The 25,013-nt window shown below is 31.1% G+C and overlaps 1 protein-coding gene across 2 annotated transcripts in view; it reads left to right on the top strand.

Moving 5' to 3' along the window:
• The window catches only part of LOC129989305 (nephrin-like), an 827,768-nt gene that overhangs the window by 515,377 nt on the left and 287,378 nt on the right, over window positions 1–25,013 (top strand). For both annotated transcript variants that reach the window (XM_056097747.1, XM_056097749.1), the window contains exon 4: window positions 3,957–4,014. In XM_056097747.1, the coding sequence (XP_055953722.1) occupies window positions 3,957–4,014 (58 nt within the window). The remainder of the gene's footprint in view (window positions 1–3,956; window positions 4,015–25,013) is intronic.

The raw sequence follows: 25,013 nt of genomic DNA, 5'->3' as shown, positions 1-25,013 counted from the left end.
GATGCGCTACCCCTATGCCAAGACGGTGGCCAAAATTTCACTCTTTTATGCTAATCAGTAAATGTTCTGAATTGGGTCATTTCAAATATGAAAATGCTTTTACAAATAGACTTCGTTTCTTTCTGTTCGAATTCGTTCTGCAATCCTGCCAATATATTCAAAACAATTTGGAAAAGAAAACAAAAAAAGCTGTATACAATCCAAATTATTGTACTCATTTCGATAAATTTTATTTCATATTGTTATAAATTTGTAATATTGCTTTCCTGCGCAGTTGGCTTCATGGTAAGGAAGAAGTTCTTCGGATATAGTATGAATAGTGAATGAATTATCTTCAGACCAAGACATGGCGACCAGTTGGCGACTTTTCAATTTTAGCAACAAGAAGAATCCCGAATATTCGAGAATCTTTCCAATAGCTTCGTCAAGATTCGATTTCCAGCTTTTCCTCTAGAACATAAGACGTCCTTTCAAGGAAGCTATAAAAACTCGAGAGTGCAAGTCAGAAGTCAATCAGTCGAGTTCTGCTGAAACAAGTAGTTGAACGAAACCTCTGTTTGGAGTGTTGATCGTCTGCGAATTTTCTGAGCACTTTGGGATATTGCGATTGTTTATTCGCCATTTTCCGCCTGTGTATTGTAGACTTCGGCAAATGCTGATTTGTGTATATTTCAAACGTATCTTATTATTTGTGCTTCATGCTTTCGTCTACTTAAAGCGTCCATACTGAGAATGTAGGATTCATTTCACCGTACATCCATTGGACGGATTTTGATTTTTCCATAATAATATTAATGCATACGAAAACACAGTTGCTTGAAGAATGAAAATTGATGTGCGATTTTGTGATTGCATTTGTAGTAGTTGTGTGTCAAACTTTGGTTTCAGTTTGTCCAGATAAAAATAATCTAAAATGCTTACTTGATTTTTGGTTACTTGTGTATTAACCGTATGTTAAGTATTAATCTCTTCAGATCGCACAACAGATTTTGTAAAAAATGCAAGATTCACTCGACAGTTCTATATCACGTAATAACCGTTATTCCTCAGTGCCATGAAAGGCACTCATAAGCTTATTTTTATGCGAGATGAAGGGACATATTAGAAAATATGCTTTAAAAGTTGGGGGGGGGGGTCACTCCCTCTGGTTTACAACAGAAATAACATAATCGATGTAGAAATATTAAGGTGGAAATAATATCATTTTTGCAACAAAAAATAGCTCTATTTATTTTTTAATGAGAAACAATTATATATATGTAATGATATTTTAAAATCTAAAATAAATCCTAAATAATTTCCTAATTTATTTTTATCTTAATTTAGCCGATTCTAATATTCTAAAATATTCACTTATTTCCTGATCCAATTTCCACTTTTTATTTAATCAACTCAACACGAGCTCTGTAAAATTGTTCACCTCAGCAGGTTCTAACGCTCAGATTGAAGGGACAAAAATACTTAATAGTTGCAACATTCTTTTAAAGTTACCTAAATTTCTCTATCCTAAGTCTATACGTAACAAAGAAATCCCTATCAAAATCTCATTGTAAAATTGTTGAGGGGGGGAATTTTTGTATCTTCTGCTCTTGTGTCGCAATGTAGATTGACATATTTCTTACCACTTATTATTTGTATAGGTATTATGCCTCCCGATTTATTAAAAATCGAAATTAAATTTTCAAAAGTGTGTGTGTGTGTGTGTGTGTGTGTGTGTGTGTGTGTGTGTGTGTGTGTGTGTGTGTGTGTGTGTGTGTGTGTGTGTGTGTGTGTGTGCGTGTGTGCGTGCGTGCGTGCGTGCGTGCGTGCATGTATAGTGTTGTGTTGTATTTGGGTGTGGGTGGGTTTGTGTAAAATATAAATAAAATATAAATAGTTATACATAAAAAATTTTCTTTAGCTCATTAAACAGGATTTTTTTTTGAAAACATGTGGATATATCAATACAAACGGTAGATAAACGGGTAGTTAGTATCATCCAAATAGAAATCATCCACTTGTTTGTACACAAACAATTTCCACAACTTTGCTGAAACAGTTTCGGATTGCGAATCGCATCTGGTAATTACTCACCGAAAATGCAACAGAGCTTCATTTTAATGAGGAATTATGGAATGCGACAGAGTTGCTCTGCATCGCATTCTCATTCAGCATTCTGTAAGAGATACCTAAACAGTACACGCTATCAATAAACTCATAAATCTACCCCTACACGAACCAGTTCGGCTTTAAACTATTGAAGGGATGCTTTGGATGGCAATTGTTGCGGATATTTGCTTTGGATGTGTGCTACAATTAGGGTTACCTCACATTGATACAGGAAAATTAAATGTTTAAATAAATAAACCATAAAAAGTGGAAAGCTAATTATTAATATTACATTTTTATAAAGCAGTGGAAGTAGTCTTCCTGAAATTTTGTCGTAAATAATTTTTTAACCTCATCCTCCCACCCAAGAGGGTGGACTTTAAGTAAGGCCGCGGACACATTGCATGGCATTGATGAGAGATAATTATGAAATAGAAATAATTGGTGTTCATCTTGCGTTTTAACCCTTTAAAGGGCGATTTTTTTTCTAGTTATATTATGTTAAAATATTTTGAGAAATTAGAATAAGAAAAGGGATTCATTTAATTTATTAGATAGATTTAATTTGATTAATTGATTGATTTGCTTAATTAATAATTAAGTACAAATCAAGACACATCATTTTCTGTGAGATAAAGAACTGAAGCATCTAAGTTTCTGTCTTTCTAAAAAATTTTGTCAGAACTTATGCCAACCTACATAATTTCATACAAAGATTGATAAATTTGGTGGGAAGCATACTTCCCAAGGCCCTAGAAAGGGTTAACTGAATCTATCTTGAGAATGTGCATTTCGGACGACTTTTTGACGACCAAAGTACAAAACTATAATCAGTGTTTGAAAAAAATAATGTTTTGCAAAACATAAACCATTGAACATGTAAGAGTTTGCTGAGTTTAGATTGATTGAAAGAAAATTTGTTTAAAAAGAAATTAAAACAAGTGTGAACTTCAGGAAACTGGAAAATGTCAGATGTTAACACATTTAAAAAGTATAAAAATTTAGTTTTCGAAATGAAAAGAAATTTCATAAGGAAGTTCAAAGGAAAAAATAGAACTGTAATATAAAATTATTAAATACTATGTGTTTGTACGCATGCTTGTACGCATCGCGCCTACATGCATACATACGTACATAGATACATGTGCGCCTACGTATTGGAGCTTACAGGGTAAACCATCCAATCATTAAGATATACTTTAGAAATTTGGAATATGGACCACGGAGGGTTTTTTTAAAACTTAAAATAGAATAATAATTTTTAAAAATTATGCTAGATTGTAAAGACTTCTTGCTATTATTCTCAAGACTGCTATTGCGCAATAATTATTTTAACGCCATTTAAAAGTACAAAAATGTGTCGTTTCAATTATGCCAATTTTATTGAGCAATTTTTCTATAAATATTTGCATTTTTTTTCTTGATTTTTTTATTTGCTCGTGCTTGTTTTATGCATACTTATTTAAAAATGATAACAGAATAAATTTAAAATTAACTCATTTAAAAAATGATTTTTTTTTAAAAAATTCATACAACTATTTATCACAATCAAAACCAAATTGTGCTAGTCATAGTATAGGATTTTCGGATTCAATGTACAAAGAAATAGATGTAAATGCCCGTTTTGTTTTTGCATTTAAAAATTAACAAATGTACTGTATATAATTAACTTTTTGATGAAATATATTCAATGCATCAATAATGAGTTTTACCCACATTGAGTAAAGACAACTTTAAAAGAAAAAATATATTTTTGATTCTATTGTTTTCTTACACTAATGCTCCGTATAGTAAAAGTAAAAATTCATTTATTAATGTATTTATACGAAATTGTTTGCATTCGACTACATGTTCTACTGTTTTTTCAGGTGGGTCCAGCTCCCAACAATCAGCCCATCCGAGCTCATGCCAAAGTCAGCGTCATTGGTAAGAATTTTGGATTTGATATCTTTTTACCATTCATTAATCCCATTATATGTTCTATTTAATCAAATTTAAATTCCACGAAATTAGAAATAATTTAATTTCCAAAAATTCCATGAAAATTTAAATTCCAAATTAAACTCCTTGAAGTTCCAAATTACTTTTACAATGAAAATCTGATGAAAATTACATTTATTATGGTTATAAGGAAATATTTAAAAATCCATTAAAATACTAACTTGACCGTGGTTCAAATCACGTTTCTAACTCTAATCTTGAAAATAATACAATTCAAAGGTTCTTGGCTAACACTAATCTTGAATATAATGCATATAGGGCGTATTTCACTATAACTCTAATCTCGAATGTAATACAAATAAAATGCTCTTAACTATAAAAATGATTTTGAATATGATACAAGTAGGAAGTCCCTGACTATAATGAATAACACAAATAACAAAAATGAATATAACACAAATAGAATATCCGTAGCTATAAGTCTAATCAGGAATATAATAGAAATATGCATTTCTTGACTATAACTCTAATCTGGAATATAACTCAACGTTATTAACTGTAACTCTAATGCCCTTTGACTGAATTCACGACTACAATTTTCCTAGCTATAACCTTAATTATGAGCATAACACAAGAAAAATGTAAATAAGAGAAAAGTTTTATTAAACTTAATAAAATCGACACAAGAGGCCTGAAGTGTTTTTTGCTATAACTGCAATCCTGAATACATTACGAATGAAATGCTCTTAGCTATAACTTTAATTATGAGCATAACACCAAAAAATGTAAATAAGTGAAAAGTTCTATTCAACTTAATTAGATCCTCACTAGAGGCTGGAAATTCGATTGCCACACAGAATGAAAAAAGAGCAATTATATCGTTGGAATCGTGATACTATTTTCATCTAATCCAGCGCTATCCGACATAAATACTGCCAGAAATTCTTCTTTCATTAAAATAATCGCTAAATCCTATAAATAATATGGAAGCATACCTTATAAAGAACTAACAAAGGTGTTTCAGTAATACACTCTGCATTTTTCAATACATATGAATTTCATATGTATTGAAATTCATACATATGAATTTTTCAATACCTATATCAAAATATAGGATTATTTTTTAATTAATAAGATTTAATTGTAATTATTAAAAAAATTTTCCCCGCATAAATCAAAAATAAATAAAAATTTCAAATTTTGAAAACCATTAACATATTTCGGTTTCAAATTACACTATTTCAATTCAAAACGAATAATTCCCTTTACATAGAGATCTAATTAATTAGAAATTCGAATATTTACATAGAAATGAATTCAAATTAAATCATTTTCCTGCAGATTATTCATTTACATTTTAAATAAAGAATATTTTAATGTATATTTGCTTAAAACTTTAATTAACACACCCTATAATATTTTAACCAATTAATTTCTAAACAATAATTTAATCTCCGGGATTTCAGATGTCTGAAGCATGTTATAAAACATTTTTGATATACACACTTGAGTTCTAATAATATTTCGATATCAATAATGTATGCACTCCATTATCATTTTAATGCGATTTTTCTTTTCTTTTAAGCAGTGTCAAACTCAAACATAAGCCACGGCACGAATTTAATTTCAAAGTGTGCTGCAAACTAAATTAGAATGATGTCAAAAGCAAGAAATTTTCTAAATTTATAATTAAATTTCCCATCCGCTTTGAAAGGAAGGGAAAAATTCAAATAAAAATCTCGACCGCTGCTGCGATAATATTAATGTGCAATGATTGATTGCATGTCAGTTTCTTGTAATACAAGTTTTTACACCCTTAAAGTTTTTCAGCACTGTTCATAAAAACTGTCGAAAGTTAAATTATAGTTTAGTTCATAAAAGAAAATTGAGTTATCATTGATTTTAATAATTAAAAACTAGCGGTATTTATTTAGAGAAAAGATATAAGCCTCTTTTTACGTTATCATATATGATGAAAACAAAAATTTTAAAATATTCTTCGGGATTTTGATTCATTTCACCGTTTTAGATCTATTTCAGTCTGAAAAGAATCATTTTAGGCATTATCTTCTCCGTCTATCCGTGAACTATATCACAAAAACTAGATAAAGCTAGACAGTTAAAATTTGGCATTCGAACCAAATTTTAAACTCTGTGTCGAATTTATACAAAATCCCTTTTATATTTTCCTTCCTAGTATACATAAATTCAATCACTCTAAAAACTTATTGAGATAGATAGATAAAATTTGGTGAATGCTTTTCTTATTAAAATTGTGGATGTTTTTCATATTTAGAAGCAAATTCATTATAGCTTGTGTTGGTATACCTTTCCATGTGAATGTTTGTTTCTGTTGTTGTTTCTTATGGCACTTGCCACAGACAAGCCCGCAGCCCGCTGTTACGAAGATAACGATTTTAAACCGGAGGGGGAGCGTCTCTTGTTTTTATAGTAACGCCAACTAGGGCCAAGAGTACGACTTTGCTACTCACGTATCACTCCTTCGCTTGCACAACCCCTTTTTACAGGAGGGCACATTCACACATCTCACAGATAGAACAACGGAAGAACAACCATGCCCAAACCGGGATGCCCAGATCACGGGGAAGACACGCTACCCCTATGCCAGGATGCCGGCCCATGTGTATGTGAAGATGGTACAATTGGATAACTAGAAAATTCTAGCTAAATACATGAATTTTAGAATACTATTTACACTAACATTTTGAATCATTAAGATATCGGGGACATAATTGGAAAATATGGATAATACTTATTCGATTCTCAACATTAAAAATACAAAACGGGTTAGAAAACAAACGGGTATTCCCGCTGATTCCTCCAGTTAGATTACGTATAATTAAAATCCTAAAATAGAATTTTAAAAAGGAGATTCAGGTTTAAAAAGAGGAAAAGTAATTTTCAAATAACCATGTGATATATATATATATATTCTTTTATTTTCTTACTTATATAAATATGGGCTCTGAGTGCAAAATAATGGAGGAAGTAGGCGATCCCTAATAACAGTCCAATATCATCTTTCACATAATAACCAAAAGGCCTTCACCTCCACAGAAGAGTATTTACATGGTGGCGAGATGCAGACAGCACAGGAATGGAAATACTGTTTTAAAACAAAAGCATGTTTAATAAAGCAAAAATTAAGTTTAAAAATAGAAACTGTATTAAAAATATAACCACCCATGCGATCATAAACAATGACAAGAAGGGAGTACAAATGGAACATTTCTTTTAAATACTACAGTGCATCTTCGCCTTTGATCAATAGAAGACATCAGAAAAAGCGAAGAATAACAAGCATGCAAATACAGCTGGCATTGATTTCAGCAAAAGAGAAGAATAACAAGCATGCAAATATAATTGGCAATGACGTCAGCAAAAGAGAAGAATAATAAGAATGTAAATTGTCAGCTAAAGATCAGAATAGCAAGAATGTAAATAGTCAGCAAAAGCGAAGAATAAGAGGAATATAAATACAGCTGGCAATGATGCTTCAAAAGGGAAGAATATCAAGCATGCAAATAGTCAGCAAAAGAGAAGAATTACAAACACACATATATAGTTTGCAATGACGTCACACCTTGTTTCATTAGCAGTACATATAGCCTTCAATCACTGAATGATTATGTAGAAAATGTGAGTAAAACTATTTACAGAATGATTAGAGGAAATTATCTCTATGGAGTTACTTCAATGTAACCTTTCGAAAATTGAGGTAAAAATTCTTTAATATATCATCGGAGAGAAAGGGCAAAAACTGAACTATATATTATTGCAAATAAATGCTATTGTTCATTTTAGCAAAACTGAAAACAACCTCACGTCGTTTCTCATTTCAACGTGAAGCTTTTCTTCTCTCTATGTACCAAATCCTTTCTTTTTATCTTTCTCCTTTTTTTATATTTTCAATTTACTTTTTTCTCTATCCATCATAACATTTCCTTCAAATTGTTTCAACTTAAACTCTCTCCACTTCGAAACGTCCGGCTGTTGAAGAAAAGAGGAATCTTGCAAAGAAAATGAGGTCCGGTTGAATATCCGGCTTTCTTCTTCTCTTCATTCCTTTCGTTAACACATTTCTTTGTGTTGTCGCCTTTTTTCCCCCTCCGTCTTCAGAGAAGGGGCCCTTTTTCTCTCCTGGGAGCGTCCCATGGGAGCGTGGAACGACAGGAGCTATAGCAACAGGATTCCTTCCTGTTATGTAGAGCCATTTGTCTTTTTAGCGCGGCCAGAAGTGTCCGGTTCTCCCCTCCCCCCTTTTTTGCTGTCTTTCTTTTCTTTTCTTTTCTTTTTTTCTCTCTCTTACTTTCTCAGGCTAACGTGATTTTTTTTGGTCGTCTGTCTCATTCTATATAAGAAATTAGTGTGATTGGATTGTTAGCTGTAGTTATGTGTAATGCTGATTGAGTTCAGATGGTTAGAAAGAATAGATGAAATGCTTAGATAATGTTATAGTCAGTGATAACTTAAATCTGTAGAGCAAGGAATTTCGGGCTTCATAAATAATTTGGAATGTGAAGCATTTTTTTTCTCCACGTACGAAGAGAAAGAGTTGCAATTTGTCGAACAATTCTAATTCAAGATTTTGCCAAATTTCCAAGTTTCAGATCACCCTGGATCCAAAAAACGCAATTTTGGAAATGTGTCTGTCTGACCCTCCGTGACCATGATAACTTTCAGCTAGAGAGAGGAGATTTGGACTCTATAACAAATTTGTAGATTTCTATTAAATTGGGAAAGAAACCCATTCATAAGAAGTCTATGAATCTGGGTATCCGAATACTAGAGAATGCGACAAATGCAATAACTTTAAAAAAATGAATAAAATTCGGTGCACAGGGTTGACATCAAAACAGAAGCTCACATCAGATTTTGTAATTTTGAAGCAGGTCTGTTAAGTGGCTTTCGGTAAAATTTTGTAATTTTGAAGTAGGTTTGTTAAGTGGCTTACGGTAAAATTTTGTAATTTTGAAGCAGGTCTGCTAAGTGGCTTACGGTAAAATTTTGTAATTTTGAAGCAGGTCTGTTAAGTGGCTTACGGTAAAATTTTGTAATTTTGAAGCAGGTCTGTTAAGTGGCTTACGGTAAAATTTTGTAATTTTGAAGCAGGTCTGTTAAGTGGCTTACGGTAAAATTTTGTAATTTTGAAGCAGGTCTGTTAAGTGGCTTACGGTAAAATTTTGTAATTTTGAAGCAGGTCTGTTAAGTGGCTTACGGTAAAATTTTGTAATTTTGAAGCAGGTCTGTTAAGTGGCTTACGGTAAAATTTTGTAATTTTGAAGCAGGTCTGTTAAGTGGCTTACGGTATGTCTTTCTTAGCGTTCACATGCATGTAAATGTGATAATAGCAAAATCTACTCATATGAAATTTGGTATATGGTTCATGTTACTGAAATCTTAATTTTCTATTTCTAATCTCAGTAGTTCCAGATATGTTGGTTCAGACATCGAAAATGAAAAGTCAGGTTTCTTTTCTATATTCCGAAGCAGAAAGCTTTCAAGTTCGGAACTCTGAATATGACGTTCGGGGCTTTCACAGCTTTAACCGAGATCCGTAACTTCATGCTTTAAGGAGGAATAAAACCTTTATAAATTTCGTTGCTGCTAGTTTTTGTTAAAATTGTGAGATGTGTTTGACAAAAATTGCCTTTTTCTTTTTTGATTAACTAGTATCAAAATTTCTTTTTAATCCAAAGACTTCTGTAAGGGAGCTAGAAATCTGATGTAGTAATTTTATTCCCATTTGGTCTTGTCAAATAGGAATACAATCAAGTAATAATTTAATAAGCATAAACCAATGAGTCAAGAAGTTATGGTACAAGAAATGTCTAGCATCATCAATTTGACGGGATGTTTCTTTTAATTTGTTTAATATACTATGCCACAGCAAATGGAGTAAATGGAGAGTTGTTGTTGTTTCTTATGGCACTTGCCATGGACAAGCCCGCTGTTCGGAGGCAGCCGATTTAAGCCTGGGGGAGCGCCTCTTGTTTCTATAGTAGCGCCATCTAGGGCCAAGAGAATGACTTAAACTACACACACGTCACAGCCCTTTTTACGGGGTGGACTTCGTTCACGCATTTCATTCACTCATCCACAGATCGTAATTTAGACGTGAATCAGAGAACGATCACCCCTGATCCAGTACCCCCAGTGGTTTTACTCTCGACATAGAGGACTTTGTGACCACGACAGATTTATACGCGCGTCAGCCACCAAGCACGCAGGGAATCTTCGGCACGCAGCGAATACAACGCTCTGCCAACCAGGCTATACCGGCCTAAATGGGAAGTAAAGATACGTAACAAAAGGGTTTCCATTATCTAGAAAAAGACTAAAAATTTCATTTTAATGGATTTTATTTTGCTGCACTCAGGAGGTAGAGAAAATAATTACTTTTTTCGGATCCTAGAAAGGTGCTTGAGAAATAGGCGAAATATATATTTATTATTTTTTGTGTGAGAAGGAAACACCAGTTTATGACTTGGTTTCCTTCGAGAATTTTTGCTTCAGAATGTGCATATGTTTGTAAACGGAACTGACTTTTCTTTAAAAGAATAATTTTCCTTTAAAATATACTTGGAAAATCTTAATTTTTTCCCCTGCAGAAACAAAGATAATCCTATAATACAATCCTACTTGAGATGCTTCTTACCTGACACCTTTGTGATTCTAATATAAATAAGCGTCAAACTAAATAAGCTTGAAGAGTTGGTCCTGTAATTGGATATTTAAATAGAAAGTAGTGTATCAAAATGGAATTAGCTTTCTTTTGAAAAAATTAGAAATACTTTTCAATATTTTCAGAGACATTAATGGTGTGGTTTTTTTAAATCCATCCTTGTCCATCAAATAAATCAATGAAATATGAAAGATATACCTGGCATCTTTAGTCGATCACAGAAACCTAGGAGCATAATGGGTAGCATCTCAAGTACAAATCAACTTAAATTTGAAACTTTCATTTAAAGAGAAACCTGATTTAGTTTAATTAAATATCCGTGGTAGAAGTTGTAAAGAAGAGAGTCTGTTATCTTCTTCGAGATTATGTACCCATAAATGAGCTATCCTGAAGGAAAATCAGAAGTTCATTTATTGATTAAAACAACGTAAATATAATTATTTTAGAGGGAAATATAAGAGGTAAAAATATAAGAATGATATAATTGTTCACGTCATTTAGAGCATTATTTTCGTCTGAAAATATGGCCCTATCTCTAAAGGCCTTAGAAATTATTTCTTAGGCCATGATTATAAAAGGCTACTTGTGTATAATATAGGTCATAAATGTATGAAAAACGTTTCATTAATGGGCACTTTTACACTACATTGATAAAATAAAAATGTTTTTTATATATATTTTTTATTATCAATAACCACCGAAACTGTTTTCACATCCGTATTAATAATGACACATTGTGACTGCACTTAAGTGCAATATTTGGGGAGGGGGGAGCATTTTTTTTTTGTATTTGAATAAACACAACAAAAAAGCGTATTTTTGATATTTAAACCTGCAATCCAATAAAAATAAGAAATAAATTTAAATACCAAAAAACATTTGGGCGTGCTGATATGTCTTATTACATTGAATCTGCATGTATTCCTTTTTATATTAAATGTTCTTAATAGAATGCGTCATCTAAATTGGTGCGTAAATAAATTCACAGGTGAAAAGGGATTAAAATTTCATAATTCGTATGAAAAACGATTAAAAAATCTCGGCAAAAAATACTGTAAGAAGGAACGCCTGAATCAATATAAAAAGTAACAATTAGAAGCAAGCAATAAAGATTAAAATCCTCTTTTTCATATAAAACAAATTTTTTTTTTTTTTTTTTTTTTTTTGCTACATCAGATGCAAAAGGAGAAGGAAAAAAATGCCATTTGCGAGATATGAAGGAAAATTCTTATCTGTATCATTTTTGCATTTATTTATTTCTCTGTCCTTTGGTTTTCATTGTATTCTTCGTTATTTTGATTAATGAAAAATCTTTTTGAGTTGTATATTTTTCTCTAAGGAAAAAAAAGGAAGAATGTATGCCATCCTAAAAGATAATGATTCCATCAATCCATAATGAGGTCATTATCCAAAAGCTTTTTATCTTTTTTATATTAATTACATTTGATACAAAAAATAAATAAATTGGGAAGACGTGTTTATAATTTGTTAAATTTTAAAGATAAACATTTATCTTTCTAAATGAAAATGTGATCTTCATTTAGAAAGATTCACATATTACTTTCTTGTGTTTTTTGCAAGATTTGATAGTAAGATAACAAAGGAATAGAAAATTGTACACAATTTTTAAAAAACTAAATATATTTAAAAAAGATAATAATAAGTATTTTATTGGTCTTTATTGTTGATAGGTTGTTCTGACTTATCAATAGAAATGTCAGTATCATTTTTGCTCCAATTTTTATTATTGTAATCCTAATAAATTTCCTTTCAGCCAATTACATGGTGTCTGCACTATGGGCAATTCTATATTTTGAAACTGTAAGGGTAAAATTAAAATACTATGTTTTGAAACACAGTCATTTAAGACTCCCATCACTTGCTCCATTAAGACTCTATTAAATCATTTATATTGACTCCCATCATTTGTTCCATTAAGACTCTATTAAATCATTTATATTGACTCTCATCACTTGCTCCATTAAGACTCCATTAAGTCATTTATATTGACTCCCATCACTTGCCCCGTTAAGACTCCATTAAGTCAATTATATTGACTCTCAACACTTAATTCATTAAGTCATTTATATTTATTCCCATCACTTGCTCCATTAAGTCATTTATAGTGTCTCCCATCACTTACTCTATTAAGACTCCATTAAGCCATTTATATTGACTCTCATCACTGCTCCGTTAAGACTCCATTAAAACATGTATATGGATTCCCATCACTTGCTTTGACTATTTAATGGATTTCTTTTAGAATTATTAACTACTGCAACGGTTTTCAGAATGATAATATTTTTTGAAAATTTTATCCGTTTATGGCCCTTATATCTTTCAAAAAGGACAAAGAATTTTAGCTGATGGTAAAAATGAGAATGGAAAATACCCATTGTTGGAAATTATTTTAGGAACTTTTCAGCTGATGAAATTATCAAAATATTTTGATTGCTTATTCAGCCATTTTTCATATTTTATCCTAAAGCTTTATCATGTTATCTTATGACCATGAAAATGAGAGTCACTTTAATTGTATCTGTACGGTAATGAAGGTTAATGATGATCGGATGATAATGGAAGAAAAGTTAAAGTCCTACCCGAACTGGTAGCTGTAAAATGTAGCGTAAAGAAAATAAAAGTTTGATAGAGGAATTTGAGATTTTCATTTCTGCATAATTCTTTTACAATTGAAAATCGAGAGATAATTCACAATAGGCCGGTTATCGAAGCTTGGAAATGAACAGCTTTTGTGCAGAAAGCCTTTGAGCAGCTGCAGTGTTAGGAAGTGGAAATTGATTTTCAAACCCAAAATTCGATTTATTTTGAGCATAAACTTGTAATACTTTGTTAGAAAAACTCTTATTACTTTCTTCCACCTTCTTTCATCTTTGTATTTGTAATTCTTATGAAGGAAGAAATTTGAAAGGTATGATTTTTTTTTTTTTCACATCTTTAGGAGGGAATGAAATTTACCTTTTCTTTGAAGTAATTGTCGGGGGATTTTTCACCAGATTCACGCACTGTTCACAATGATTTAGGACTATTTACCACAGAAGTCTAATACTGATGAGCGGTAAACTTGTATATACCATTTATTGAGCTCGCAAATAAACAGACGAAACACTGTTAGATATTTTTGTTAGCTGCGTTATTTAAAAAAGTCTTCAAAAGTTAAGGTGTATGTACACACTTGAAACTTCGAAAATCGTTCAATATATCGAATTTTTTTTTTTATTGCTTAATAAGGTTCTCTGATCCTTTAGCTTTCAAACGATACCAAGAGGTTGTCACTATTCGAAATATTTCTCGAGTTATAATTATTTTTCTTGAGGTGCTTTCTTTAAAAACTCTAGTTACGGTTTTTTTTAAAACTCATTTTATGAAGAATGATATTTTTACACTATGTTGCTTCATTCGATCAATCATAACTCAACAAGAAATGAACCAAATACAATTATTTATATATCAAAATAATCTATGAAATAGCGGATATTTTGTGCCTGAATCAAAGTTATATTAATAGAAATAAATTTTTAATAGCTATTTAAAAGTTAAAATTACAGACAAAATATCGTTTTTTCTATTCATCGTTGATGAAAAAATTTTTTTAAAAAAACTATACATTTTTATAACTTGATTGAGGCAGACAACATGAAGACTAATATTAGGCATAATATCCAACTAGAATTGTGTGTCTGTATAAATTAGAATTTAAGATATCATGTTTCAAAAATATGCTAATTAGCTCATTAAATATTATTTAATTAATTAATAATTAGTGTAATATGGTTTTTTTCTCACTGAAATGAGTTTAAACATATATTAATAACCTACTGTGAAAAAACTGGATTTTTAAAGTTCAAATTTTAAAAAGAATCTTCTAGTGTGTACGTACACCTTAAATCGAAATAGAACGTATGTTTGACTACACGCATTTTCAGTTACCTTCTACATATTTATCGACTAGTTGTGTCATTCATTGACATAAAAAAATTGAAAGATGAAGACTGTGCAGTCTTAAAAATTTTGAATGACTGTCTTTAACATTTATTCTAAACAAACGTTTTGATTTCAGCGAAAAAACAACAATTCACTCTGTATTTTATTCATTTTTTTATTTGGCATCGTACCAATATGCTTTGTACTAAAATCACATACCTAAAATAGGTCAGAATTTCCATCAGTCAACCTCAGGACAGAACAGATCCTTTTACGTTAAAACCCATCCTCATTAATCTCCTCTATAATTCTTCAAGATACTTCCGATATAACAAAAACGTCGATTGTGTGGCCATATGTTCCGCTGGAAGCCAATTTCGTTTTTACAGTGAAGATGGTGCAACAGACGCGAATATTGATTTCCCTTCTATTTACGATATCTTTTAAACTTTCCAAGAAAAATAGCGAGAAAAGAAAAACCAAGAGGAAACTTTTCTCAACTACTCTACATAGCAATTTCTCTCGCTTTTCTATAAGAGGGAACTCTCCTGAATATTTGTTATAACCTGTAAGTCAAAAATATTTCTGTCACGTCCCGGTGACTAGGTCTGTGGACGGAATCCCAAATACATTTGAGTTTGCTTTGCATTTTGATGGTGCGTATGGCGTGTAATATTTTTCAACGCTTTCTAACGTTAAGAGCTGATATGTAAGTACGCTTATAAACAAATATATATGCTGGGCCGAGTTTAACTGGAGTCTCTGGTGTATTTTCAGAAACTTCTGTAAAAACTGAACATTTTTAGGTTGTACTAGATTACTGATTACGCAAAAGAATCCATGTTTCACGCTTCGAATTAGTGAATTTTTCTCTCTCTCTTTCTTATATATATATATATATATATATATATATATATATATATATATATATATATATATATATATATATATATATATATATATATATATATATATATATATATATATATATATTAGCAGTTACGTTGGAGAAGAAATTTATGAAATTTTAAATCTTCGATATATTTCACCACGGGAGGCATAATTTACTTATAAAAAATAGGTGGTAAGAAATACGTCAGTCTACATCGCGACATAATAGCAAAAGGGACCAAAATTTTTCCTTTCAGTGATTATACTATGAGATTTTGATAGGGATTTGTTTATACGTGTCGATGTAGGCAAGGGAATTTTACACGCCTTTAAAAGAATGTTGTAAGCATTAAGGATTTTTATCTCTTCACTTCTTCCCCGTGATCTGGGTGTCCTGGGTTCGAGTCCCGATTTGGGCATGGTTGTTTTCTATGGAATTTTCTAGTTATCCAGTTGTACCATCTTCACATACACATGGGCCGGCATCCTGGCATAGGGGTAACGTGTCTTCCCCGTGATCTGGGCGTCCCGGTTTGGGCATGGTTGTTCTTCCATTGTACTATCTGTGAGATGTGTAAAAGTGCCCTCCTGTAAAAAGGGGTTGTGCAAGCGAATGAGTGATGCGTGAGTAGTCAAGTCCCAAGTCTTGGCCCAAGTTGACTCTACGATAAAAACAACAGGCGCTCCCCCTTAGGCTTAAATCGACTGTCTTTGAAAAGCGGGCTTGTCCGCGGCAAGTGCCATAAGAAACAACAACAACATCCCTTCACTCGGAGCGTGAGCAAATGCTGAGGCTAGCAAATTTATAGAGCGCATGTAGAAATAATTAAATAAAAAGAGGGAATTGGATCAGGGAATAGAGAACATTTTAAATGCAATTAATATGGGTAATTAAATTAAGATACAAATTAGGAAAAATTAATCAGAAATTAAATTAGATTAATATATATATATATATATATATATAATGCAAGACTTTTTGTTTTTTGTTACAATAAAAAGTCGAAATTTATGATACATTTTTATTTCTGGTTATTACATGCGAAGTATTGACTAAAATCAAAATATTGAAAACAGTATTGTTATCTTATTTATATAAGCAAATCAGAAAAGTGAAGAGAATTTAATTTCAATTAAATTCATTAAATTGAAACATTGACTATTTAAATTCGCAATCATTCGAACTTGGTAGTAGCTCTTATCCAGAGTTCAAGTCTATTCTATTGCTAAAAATGAAATTCCGCTTTCAATTTTTTACATGCATGTGCACGGTCAAAGAGAAAGTATGTTAATAATAAAAAAATTCTAACTCGGTATTTTGAGACTTCATTTTTCAGATTCCTTGACTTCAAAAAAAATATTTTTTGCGATTACGTCTATCGGTCTGTGAACACAAAAACTCAAAACTGCTTATCGCTAAAAGGGTGGAATTGAATGCTAGTATTACTATTCAATATGAAGGCAGTGTAGTAGTGTCACAAAATTTGAGATTAATATAAAGTTTGGTACGATAACTGCATACTAAGATTCACGCATTTAACATGATAGTTTTTTTTTAACTAACCCTTTCTAGGGCCGTGGGAAGTATGCTTCCCACCAAATTTAATTCCTTTTTGATACACTGCTTCCTGTTTAAATATCCAAATATAGGACCAACTCTTCAAGTTTATTTAGTTTGACACTTATTTATATTAGAATCACAAAGGTGCCAGGTAAGAAGCATATCAAGTAGGATTGTATTATATTATTATCTTTGTTTCTGCAGGAAAAAAAATTAAGATTTTCCAAGAATATTTTAAGGAAAATTATTCTTTTAAAGAAAATTCAGTTCCCTTTATAAACATATTCACATTCTGAAGCCAAAATTCTCGAAGGAAACCATGTCAAAGCTGGTGTTCCCTTCTCACACAAAAAGTAATAAATATATATTTCGCCTATTTTTCAATCACCTTTCAAGAATCCGAAAAAAGTAATTATTTTCTCTACTTCCTGAGTGCAGCAAAATAAAATCTATTAAAATGAAATTTTTAAAATCTTTTTGTAGATAATGGAAACCCTTCTGTTACGTATCTTTACTCTTCATTTATTTCATTTACAGTGACATAGTACATTAACCCTTTCTAGGGCCGTGGGAAGTATGCTTCCCACTAAATTTATCAATCTTTGTATGAAATTATGCAGGTTGGTATAAGTTCTGACAAATTTTTTTAGTAATTCAGAAACTTAGATACTTTAGTTCTTTATCTCAGACAAAATGATGTGTCTTGATTTTTTACTTAATTATTAATTAACCAAATTAAGTAATTAATCAAATTAAATTTATCTAATAAGCTAAATGAATCCCTTTTCTTATTCTAAATTCAAGCCTAAAAATATTTTAACATAATATGACTAGAAAAAATGGCCCTTTAAAGGGTTAATGCAATCTCGTGAATATAGATAGAGAATCACATAAACTACCATGTTTTATTTATCAAGGTTGATATAATGTTGAATTATCACATTCTAAACCAATAAGAAAAATTCCTATGTGATTTTTCTTCGTCTAAAAAGGTATAAACAAGAATATTCATCAGAATCTTGAAGCTTTGTAATTTTTTCTTTGCACACTTCGAATATTATAAATTAAGAATGAAAGAAAATTCAAGCAATCCTCCTCTCACCTTAAGAGACTTAATCCACTTTAGATCCGAAAATCCTTCTCCAAATACTTCCCTCAAATCGAATTTTCCACGCTTTGCCTTAAATAAACTTTCCTAATCCATCGAATTAGACGTCCGTCATTGGCAGTAAGAAATGTTGACCTATTTTCACCCGCCAGATGTGCTAACCAGAAAATTGCAGATGGGCGAGCTCCCAGGAATGATGGGGGCAGCATCCAAGGCCCTTCTACCAATTTGTGGAATTGGGTAGCGCCACCCCCCACCCCCCTTCCCATCATTATTCAAGATCTCCTAAATGACATTTGTGCCAGATGGTGGGGGTGCTTCCATACTTTGGTAAATCGAAAGACGATATTTTGCACTGCATTATGAATCAATGGGAGAATAAAAGACTGACTTCTTTGCGATGCCATAACTAAGATATTGAATTTTATGCGCTGTTTCTTTATCAGCATATTTTAAGATAAATATCAGCAGTGTAGTAACTCTTATTCTTTTCTTTGTATCAAATAATTTGTTTAGTAAAATAAAATGCTTGTCCGATTTTGTTTGAGTGAATTCAAAATTTGATAAATAATGAAACTGAAAAAAAAAGGTTTTGTGGGTAAGGCATTCTTATCAGAATCTGAGTACTAAAAAAAAACAATGGTAAAATTAGTGAAAATTTCAAAAAACAGTCGAATTTTAATTTGCTTTTATTTCAGAATTTTTTTTATTAACACAGACAACAGTATCATCGTTTTCTACCTGTTTATACAGTTTGGTCAAAATGTGGTAATCATGTCGGTTCAGCAGCTGTTTCCCGAAATGTAACAATATCCGATGGATATTCCATTCTGTTCTGTCTTTACATCCGAACTTATGCAATATATCTACGCCTTCTGAAAATTGCTACGCCATCCTCCTCTAAATTTATTATATATAATGATTCTAAAAGTAGCATTGAAGCTCTTAAGAATGTGTCATCGGAAAGCCATCCTTTAGCTTGCACATATATAATTCCCTCAGAAATAATTCCGCAATTAAATTCTGTTGAAATCCTAGGTTTGCAATTTTCCTAGTATTTGTGGAAGTGAAAAAGCTGACAAGGCGGTAAAATGCTCAAGCTTAATGAAAGAAAATTTTGTTCCATTACCCGATGCATTACAAGCAAAAAAAATATATAATTCAAAACAAATTTTTGCAATATATATAGAGAACGTTATCTACGAATAAACTATTTCAAATATATCCATCTGCCAAAGGTTTCAAAAATAAAACAATTAACCCTAAAGTACATCACGTATCCATTCGGTTACACGTTTTTACTTCCATTTATAAACGTCACATGACTGTTCCACAGAGTGTTCGGAAATCCTTTTTTAAATCCTTTTTGATAAACATTTGTAGAAAATACCGATATATGGCAATACCGGTACTTAAACTAGATTTAAATTGGAAATTTGGAAAAAATACCAAGATGGCTGCTGTATGAATAATTCTACCATAAAAAAATACTATCAAGATATTTTTTTCTTTCCTTCTAAGTAATATATTGGTAAAAATTTTCTTTTATATTTATTGCAGAATTGTTAAAATGCAGTTTGTGTCCCTGGGATATAGTTCATAATGTAGCTTTTGGGAGCATTTAAAATTTTTTTAATTTCAAAAAAAATTTAAAAATTTGTTAATAATTTTCCTAAATTATGTGCAACTACTAAAAACAAAAAATATATTATTTTTGTTAAAAAAAAAGTTTAAAAGTCATGCATTCCAGGCTTAAGGATTTAGTTTTGTGTGGTTTAGTTATATTAACACCTTGCTTGGAAGCAATACGAAACTTATTTTTGAAAGGTCCTTTTAACTTATGATCCCGTTCAAATGACGAAGACGAAACCTGAAACAGAGCCCCTATCTCCGGACTTTCGCACCGTACCAACGGAAGGAATTTTTGCATGGAAATCAGATTTAAGTTGCATCTAAATTGAAATCCGGTCCCACAACCGATATCTTACCACTAAGCAATAGCGTTGAAAATGATCAAATTTTGCTAAGTACTTGTACATCAAGGCAACTGCGTTGATAAAGCCTGCCGATAAAACTTGTAAATAAGGCTTAGGGTTATTAAGCAATATGTACAGAGTGTTCACAAAAACTTTCTTGAATCCTTTAAAGGGCCATTTTTTTCTAGTCATAATTATGTTAAAATATTTTTAGGCTTGAAATTAGAATAAGAAAAGGGATTCATTTAGCTTATTAGATAAATTTAATTTGATTAATAAATTAATTTGATTAATTAATAATTAAGTAACAAATCAAGGCATATCATTTTGTGTGAGATAAAGAACTGAAGCATCTAAATTTCTGTCTTTCTAAAAAAATTTGTCAGAACTTATGCCAACCTACAAAATTTCATACAAAAATTGATAAATTTGGGGGGGAAGCATACTTCCCACGGCCCTAGAAAGGATTAAGTACCAAAAAAAATTATTACTGAAGAATATAATACTGTAAAATTTTTGCTATATAATTTTCATATTCTTATTTTTTTTTTAATCTAACAGACAGTACAACTAATGGAGAAATGGTAATTTTAGTTTGAGTGCTATCAAAATGGGGCCAACGTAAGAAAAACTCAACATGCTCTTTCATTCGTTGCATTTAAGTCGGTCATTATCGTTCAATCTCAATTTTGGAGTTAGGTAAAGGTCAGAGTATTTTGCAACGCGAATTGAAGATACTTACACCCAAACCTTCAAAGTCAATTAAGACTGATTCTCATTCCACCGTTGAAGATGGAAGGGAGAAATAGCGACCATTCAAGGAAGCTATTGTAAAGAAATTGTGCATCCAAAAAGAATGTAAGGGCTTCTCTGTTTGGATAATTCTTCAATCTTATTTCTTCACTATAATGTAAACGAATCTAATTATCCAAAAATACATACACACACAAAAAACTTGAAGGTTTTCCAATAGCATTATCAAGGAATGATAGTTTTTTTTTCCATCACAAAGGTTAGTTTAGTTCGACAAACCTTCCGTTTTACACTTAAGAATTGTTTTGAGATCAGCACTACATTTTTGGTGCGAAGATAGATCATAGGATTACATCTGAGATTCTCCATTCTTTCAAATTACCACAGTATGTCAGTAGTTGGACGTTGACTCTCATTCAGCTTTCTGTGAAATAGATATTTTTCAGATTTTGAAAACGAAATAAGCAATGACAAAGTCTTCACTCCACCGATAGTTCTTTGAGTATTCTTTTTAGGTAGATTCCTATAAGAAGATTACCTATTCCAATGATTCTTATGACAGGACTTCAGGAAAATTTCTTCAGTTCTCCGATCATGCTTCCTAGAACCCTAAACCAACCTTTGTGTATATATATATATATATATATATATATATATATATATATATATATATATATATATATATATAAATATGTAACATTATTTTGGTTGAAGCAGAGTGCAGGTTTAAAGATATAGACGAGACGTTGTATTTTTAATTCTCTTTTTATTCTCTCTTTAATAAACCATCTCGGGAAAGCAATTTATTTACAAGCAGACGCAGCGCAACACAAAAGCAGAAGTAAAGAAGAGCGAAAAGGGAAGAAGCAAAAAGGGGCGAAACAAATGATCACTAGTCTTATATAACATAGGATTTCTGGCCACGCGCCAATTCAATACACGTGGTGAACTTTGACATCTTTTCAAGGGCACCGAAGGGATCAATTTCATTTGAAACGTAGTACTGATGGCTCATTAGTTTTACAGAGGAATTAATTAAACCGAAAGTGGAATTGGATTACGAAATAAGAGAATAATTTAGAATGAAGTTACGATGGGCTAAATTAAGATAAAGTTTTGGAATTTAATTTGGATTAAATTAAGAGTTTAAAATATCATTATATATATATATATATATATATATATATATATATATATATATATATATATATATATATATATATATATATATATATATATATATATATAACGCTTTTCCCTTGAATAGGATAACTAGAGTAATTTTGTTTGGATTTTAACTGGCTTGGAATATGTTGATAGAAATGTAAAAATTTCGGACACTTTCGAAAAAGGCACATCTAGCTCAAAGGGGGTGTAGATGGCGGAGGTTGAAATGTTCATTTCTCTATAACTTACTTAATATTGAAAATAGAAAAATAAATTCAATTAGCCAAATTTGCGTATCATTAAGACGAACAACTTTTGGATTTAAGTTTTTCGATAATTGCAGTATCTTAGAAGTTAGGGGGTGGAAAGTGATTTTCGTACCCTTATTTTGACTGCTTCTAACATCAACAATTTATGTTGCCAGATAGTAAAGGAATCTATCTACCTATGATGATAATGCCGTGTCCGCGTTACCACTGAAAGGGGGTGCAGTAGCTTCTGAGGGTAAAGACCCCTGAGCACCCGAGAGCAGAAGTCTGACTTCTAGCTCATATGAAGATGAAATTCACACATGCTTGTACAACCCCTTTTTACAGGGGGGCACATTCACACACTTCACAGATAGAACACAGATGAAGAACAATCATGCCCGAACAGGGATTCGAATCCGGTACGCCCAGATCACGGGGAAGATGCGCTACCCTGTGCTAGGACGCCGGCCTATCTACCTTTGCCTTCCAGCTTGCCGAGAGGATTTTTTTTTTTTCTGATAATGCCACTTTTTTCCATTGGAAGTATTTATATCGCAAAGGATAAAACTATTTTTTTGTTGCATAATTCCATATGAAATTTATAGCGTATCAATTTATTTCATTTATTTGATTAAGAAATTTAATGGAAAACTATAAAAATATATTCCGCTAAAATCACAGGGATTTTTTTTTTCTCTTACAAAATTTCCTTTCAGTCATAGAGTACATTTTTCAGTATTTTTATACGATTTATTTAACTAACCGAAAAATAAATCAAAACTCTTTAAATTGTAATTGCAGTTGACATGTCGCAAGATCTTCCTAACTTTGAAAAGGAAATTAATTTATTTTCTACATCAATTTCAAAGGATTTAATATCAGAGTTTCTATGATTCAAATTCAATTAATATCTTTTTCTATGAGGAGAAAAAATTATTAATGAAATATTTAAGAAGATTTACTAAAGATTATAAATCATAATGAATTTTTTGTAATTTAATTTATTGTGAGCGAATAAGAACCTTTTAGTCAATTTAAAAAGCACTTAAACAAATTGATTTCATTTACAAAAAAAAAAAAAAAAAAAAAAAAAATGAAATCCTAATTCTTCACAAATTGTATTTACTTAAATAATGAAAGAAATATTTTTTTCTCGGATAGACATAGCTTTTAGAATTTCCATTTTAGCTTAAAATAATTTAATGGGCGAAATTAATTCTTCTGACAGTATGGAATAAATTTTTGTCAATTGAGTTTTAATTTATTCTGAAGCATTATTTTTAGACTAGTATTTGATTTTTCATTGTTATAGTAAAGGGTGTTCCAAAATTAACGTAAGATTTGAATTTGTCACCACTCGAGCAGTAAAATGTTGGTAACCCTATTAAAAAAAATCTATTTGATAGCTGATTAGGGTTAGTAAAAAATAGAGTGTTACACGATAGAACAACGTGTTTTCATTATTGAACAATATATAAAAAAAATAATGAAAGTCTGGAGGCTATAGTTAAAAAAATTTAGAATTAGCCCCCTAGATCGAGTGATGTAACACCACTGGATTTCTTTTTATCGGATCATTTGAATTCAAATGTCTGTGCCAAGAAATCCATAAGCACGCGTGCTTAGAAGGAGAAAATTCAACGCTGCATCAACGAAATCAGGCACATTTATGCGAAATGGTCTTGGAAAATTTAGGCAAAAGAGAGCGTATGTGCCAACAAAGCTGTGGAGGCCATTTTTCCTATGTGTTATTCCATATATAACCCTATCCTGTGTATTTTACGATTCAATAAAAATACAACAATTTAAAGAAAAATGTGTTTTTTTTATTTAATTCAAATCTTGCGTTAACACGTTGTTCTAATGTATAACACTGCATTTTTGCTAACCCTAAATTATCTGCTGTCAAATGAATTTTTAATAGGGTTGCCAAAAAATGACTGCACGAATGGTGGCAAATTCAAATCTTGTAACAATTTTGGAACACTCTGTGTAACTTAGATTTTCAAGCAGAAAGGAATGAGACCGTAATCACTTCGGGTAATCAAAATTCGGTTAATAGGCATTAGATTAATCGGAATTCTTGACTTCGTTTCTTTCAACGAGATTTTTCAAAATAGTTTATGAGAAATTATAAAAATAAGTTCACAGGTTTTAATTACCACGTATTGAGACTATAAAGGAGTCTCTTAATAATTAATCAAATTTCTTATAAGAGGATTCAAAAATATAATTAATTTTCATTATTCCAAATAATTATTCAAAAGAGTTCTCCACTTCTCAAAAAAGTGAAATTTTAGGGCATATTTATTACACCATTTTTTTTTCATGAAATGCATAGAATTTGCTATTGAAACCTTTAAAAATGGGTTACAAAAAGTAACTACTGTAACTGTCAAAAAACTTGAACTCAAGATTTTGCCGAATCTCTAGTCCCAAAAACACATTTTTGGAATTATGTCTATGTGTGAACGCATTAGCTCAAAAATACTTTTAACTAGACAGATGAAATATCATATTTGCTCCTCTCCAAATTTGTATTTTGAAAGAAAATTTAAAATGCATTTAAATTTAAAATTTTGAACGAAACTCATTAAGAGAAAGAATGATACGACTCTCCGAATAGAAG

Source organism: Argiope bruennichi, chromosome 10, assembly GCF_947563725.1.
Source record: "Argiope bruennichi chromosome 10, qqArgBrue1.1, whole genome shotgun sequence".
In the NCBI taxonomy this organism is placed as follows: Eukaryota; Metazoa; Arthropoda; class Arachnida; order Araneae; family Araneidae; genus Argiope; species Argiope bruennichi.
Note: the sequence above shows the minus strand (reverse complement) of the source record. Positions and strands in the feature narration are given on the sequence as shown.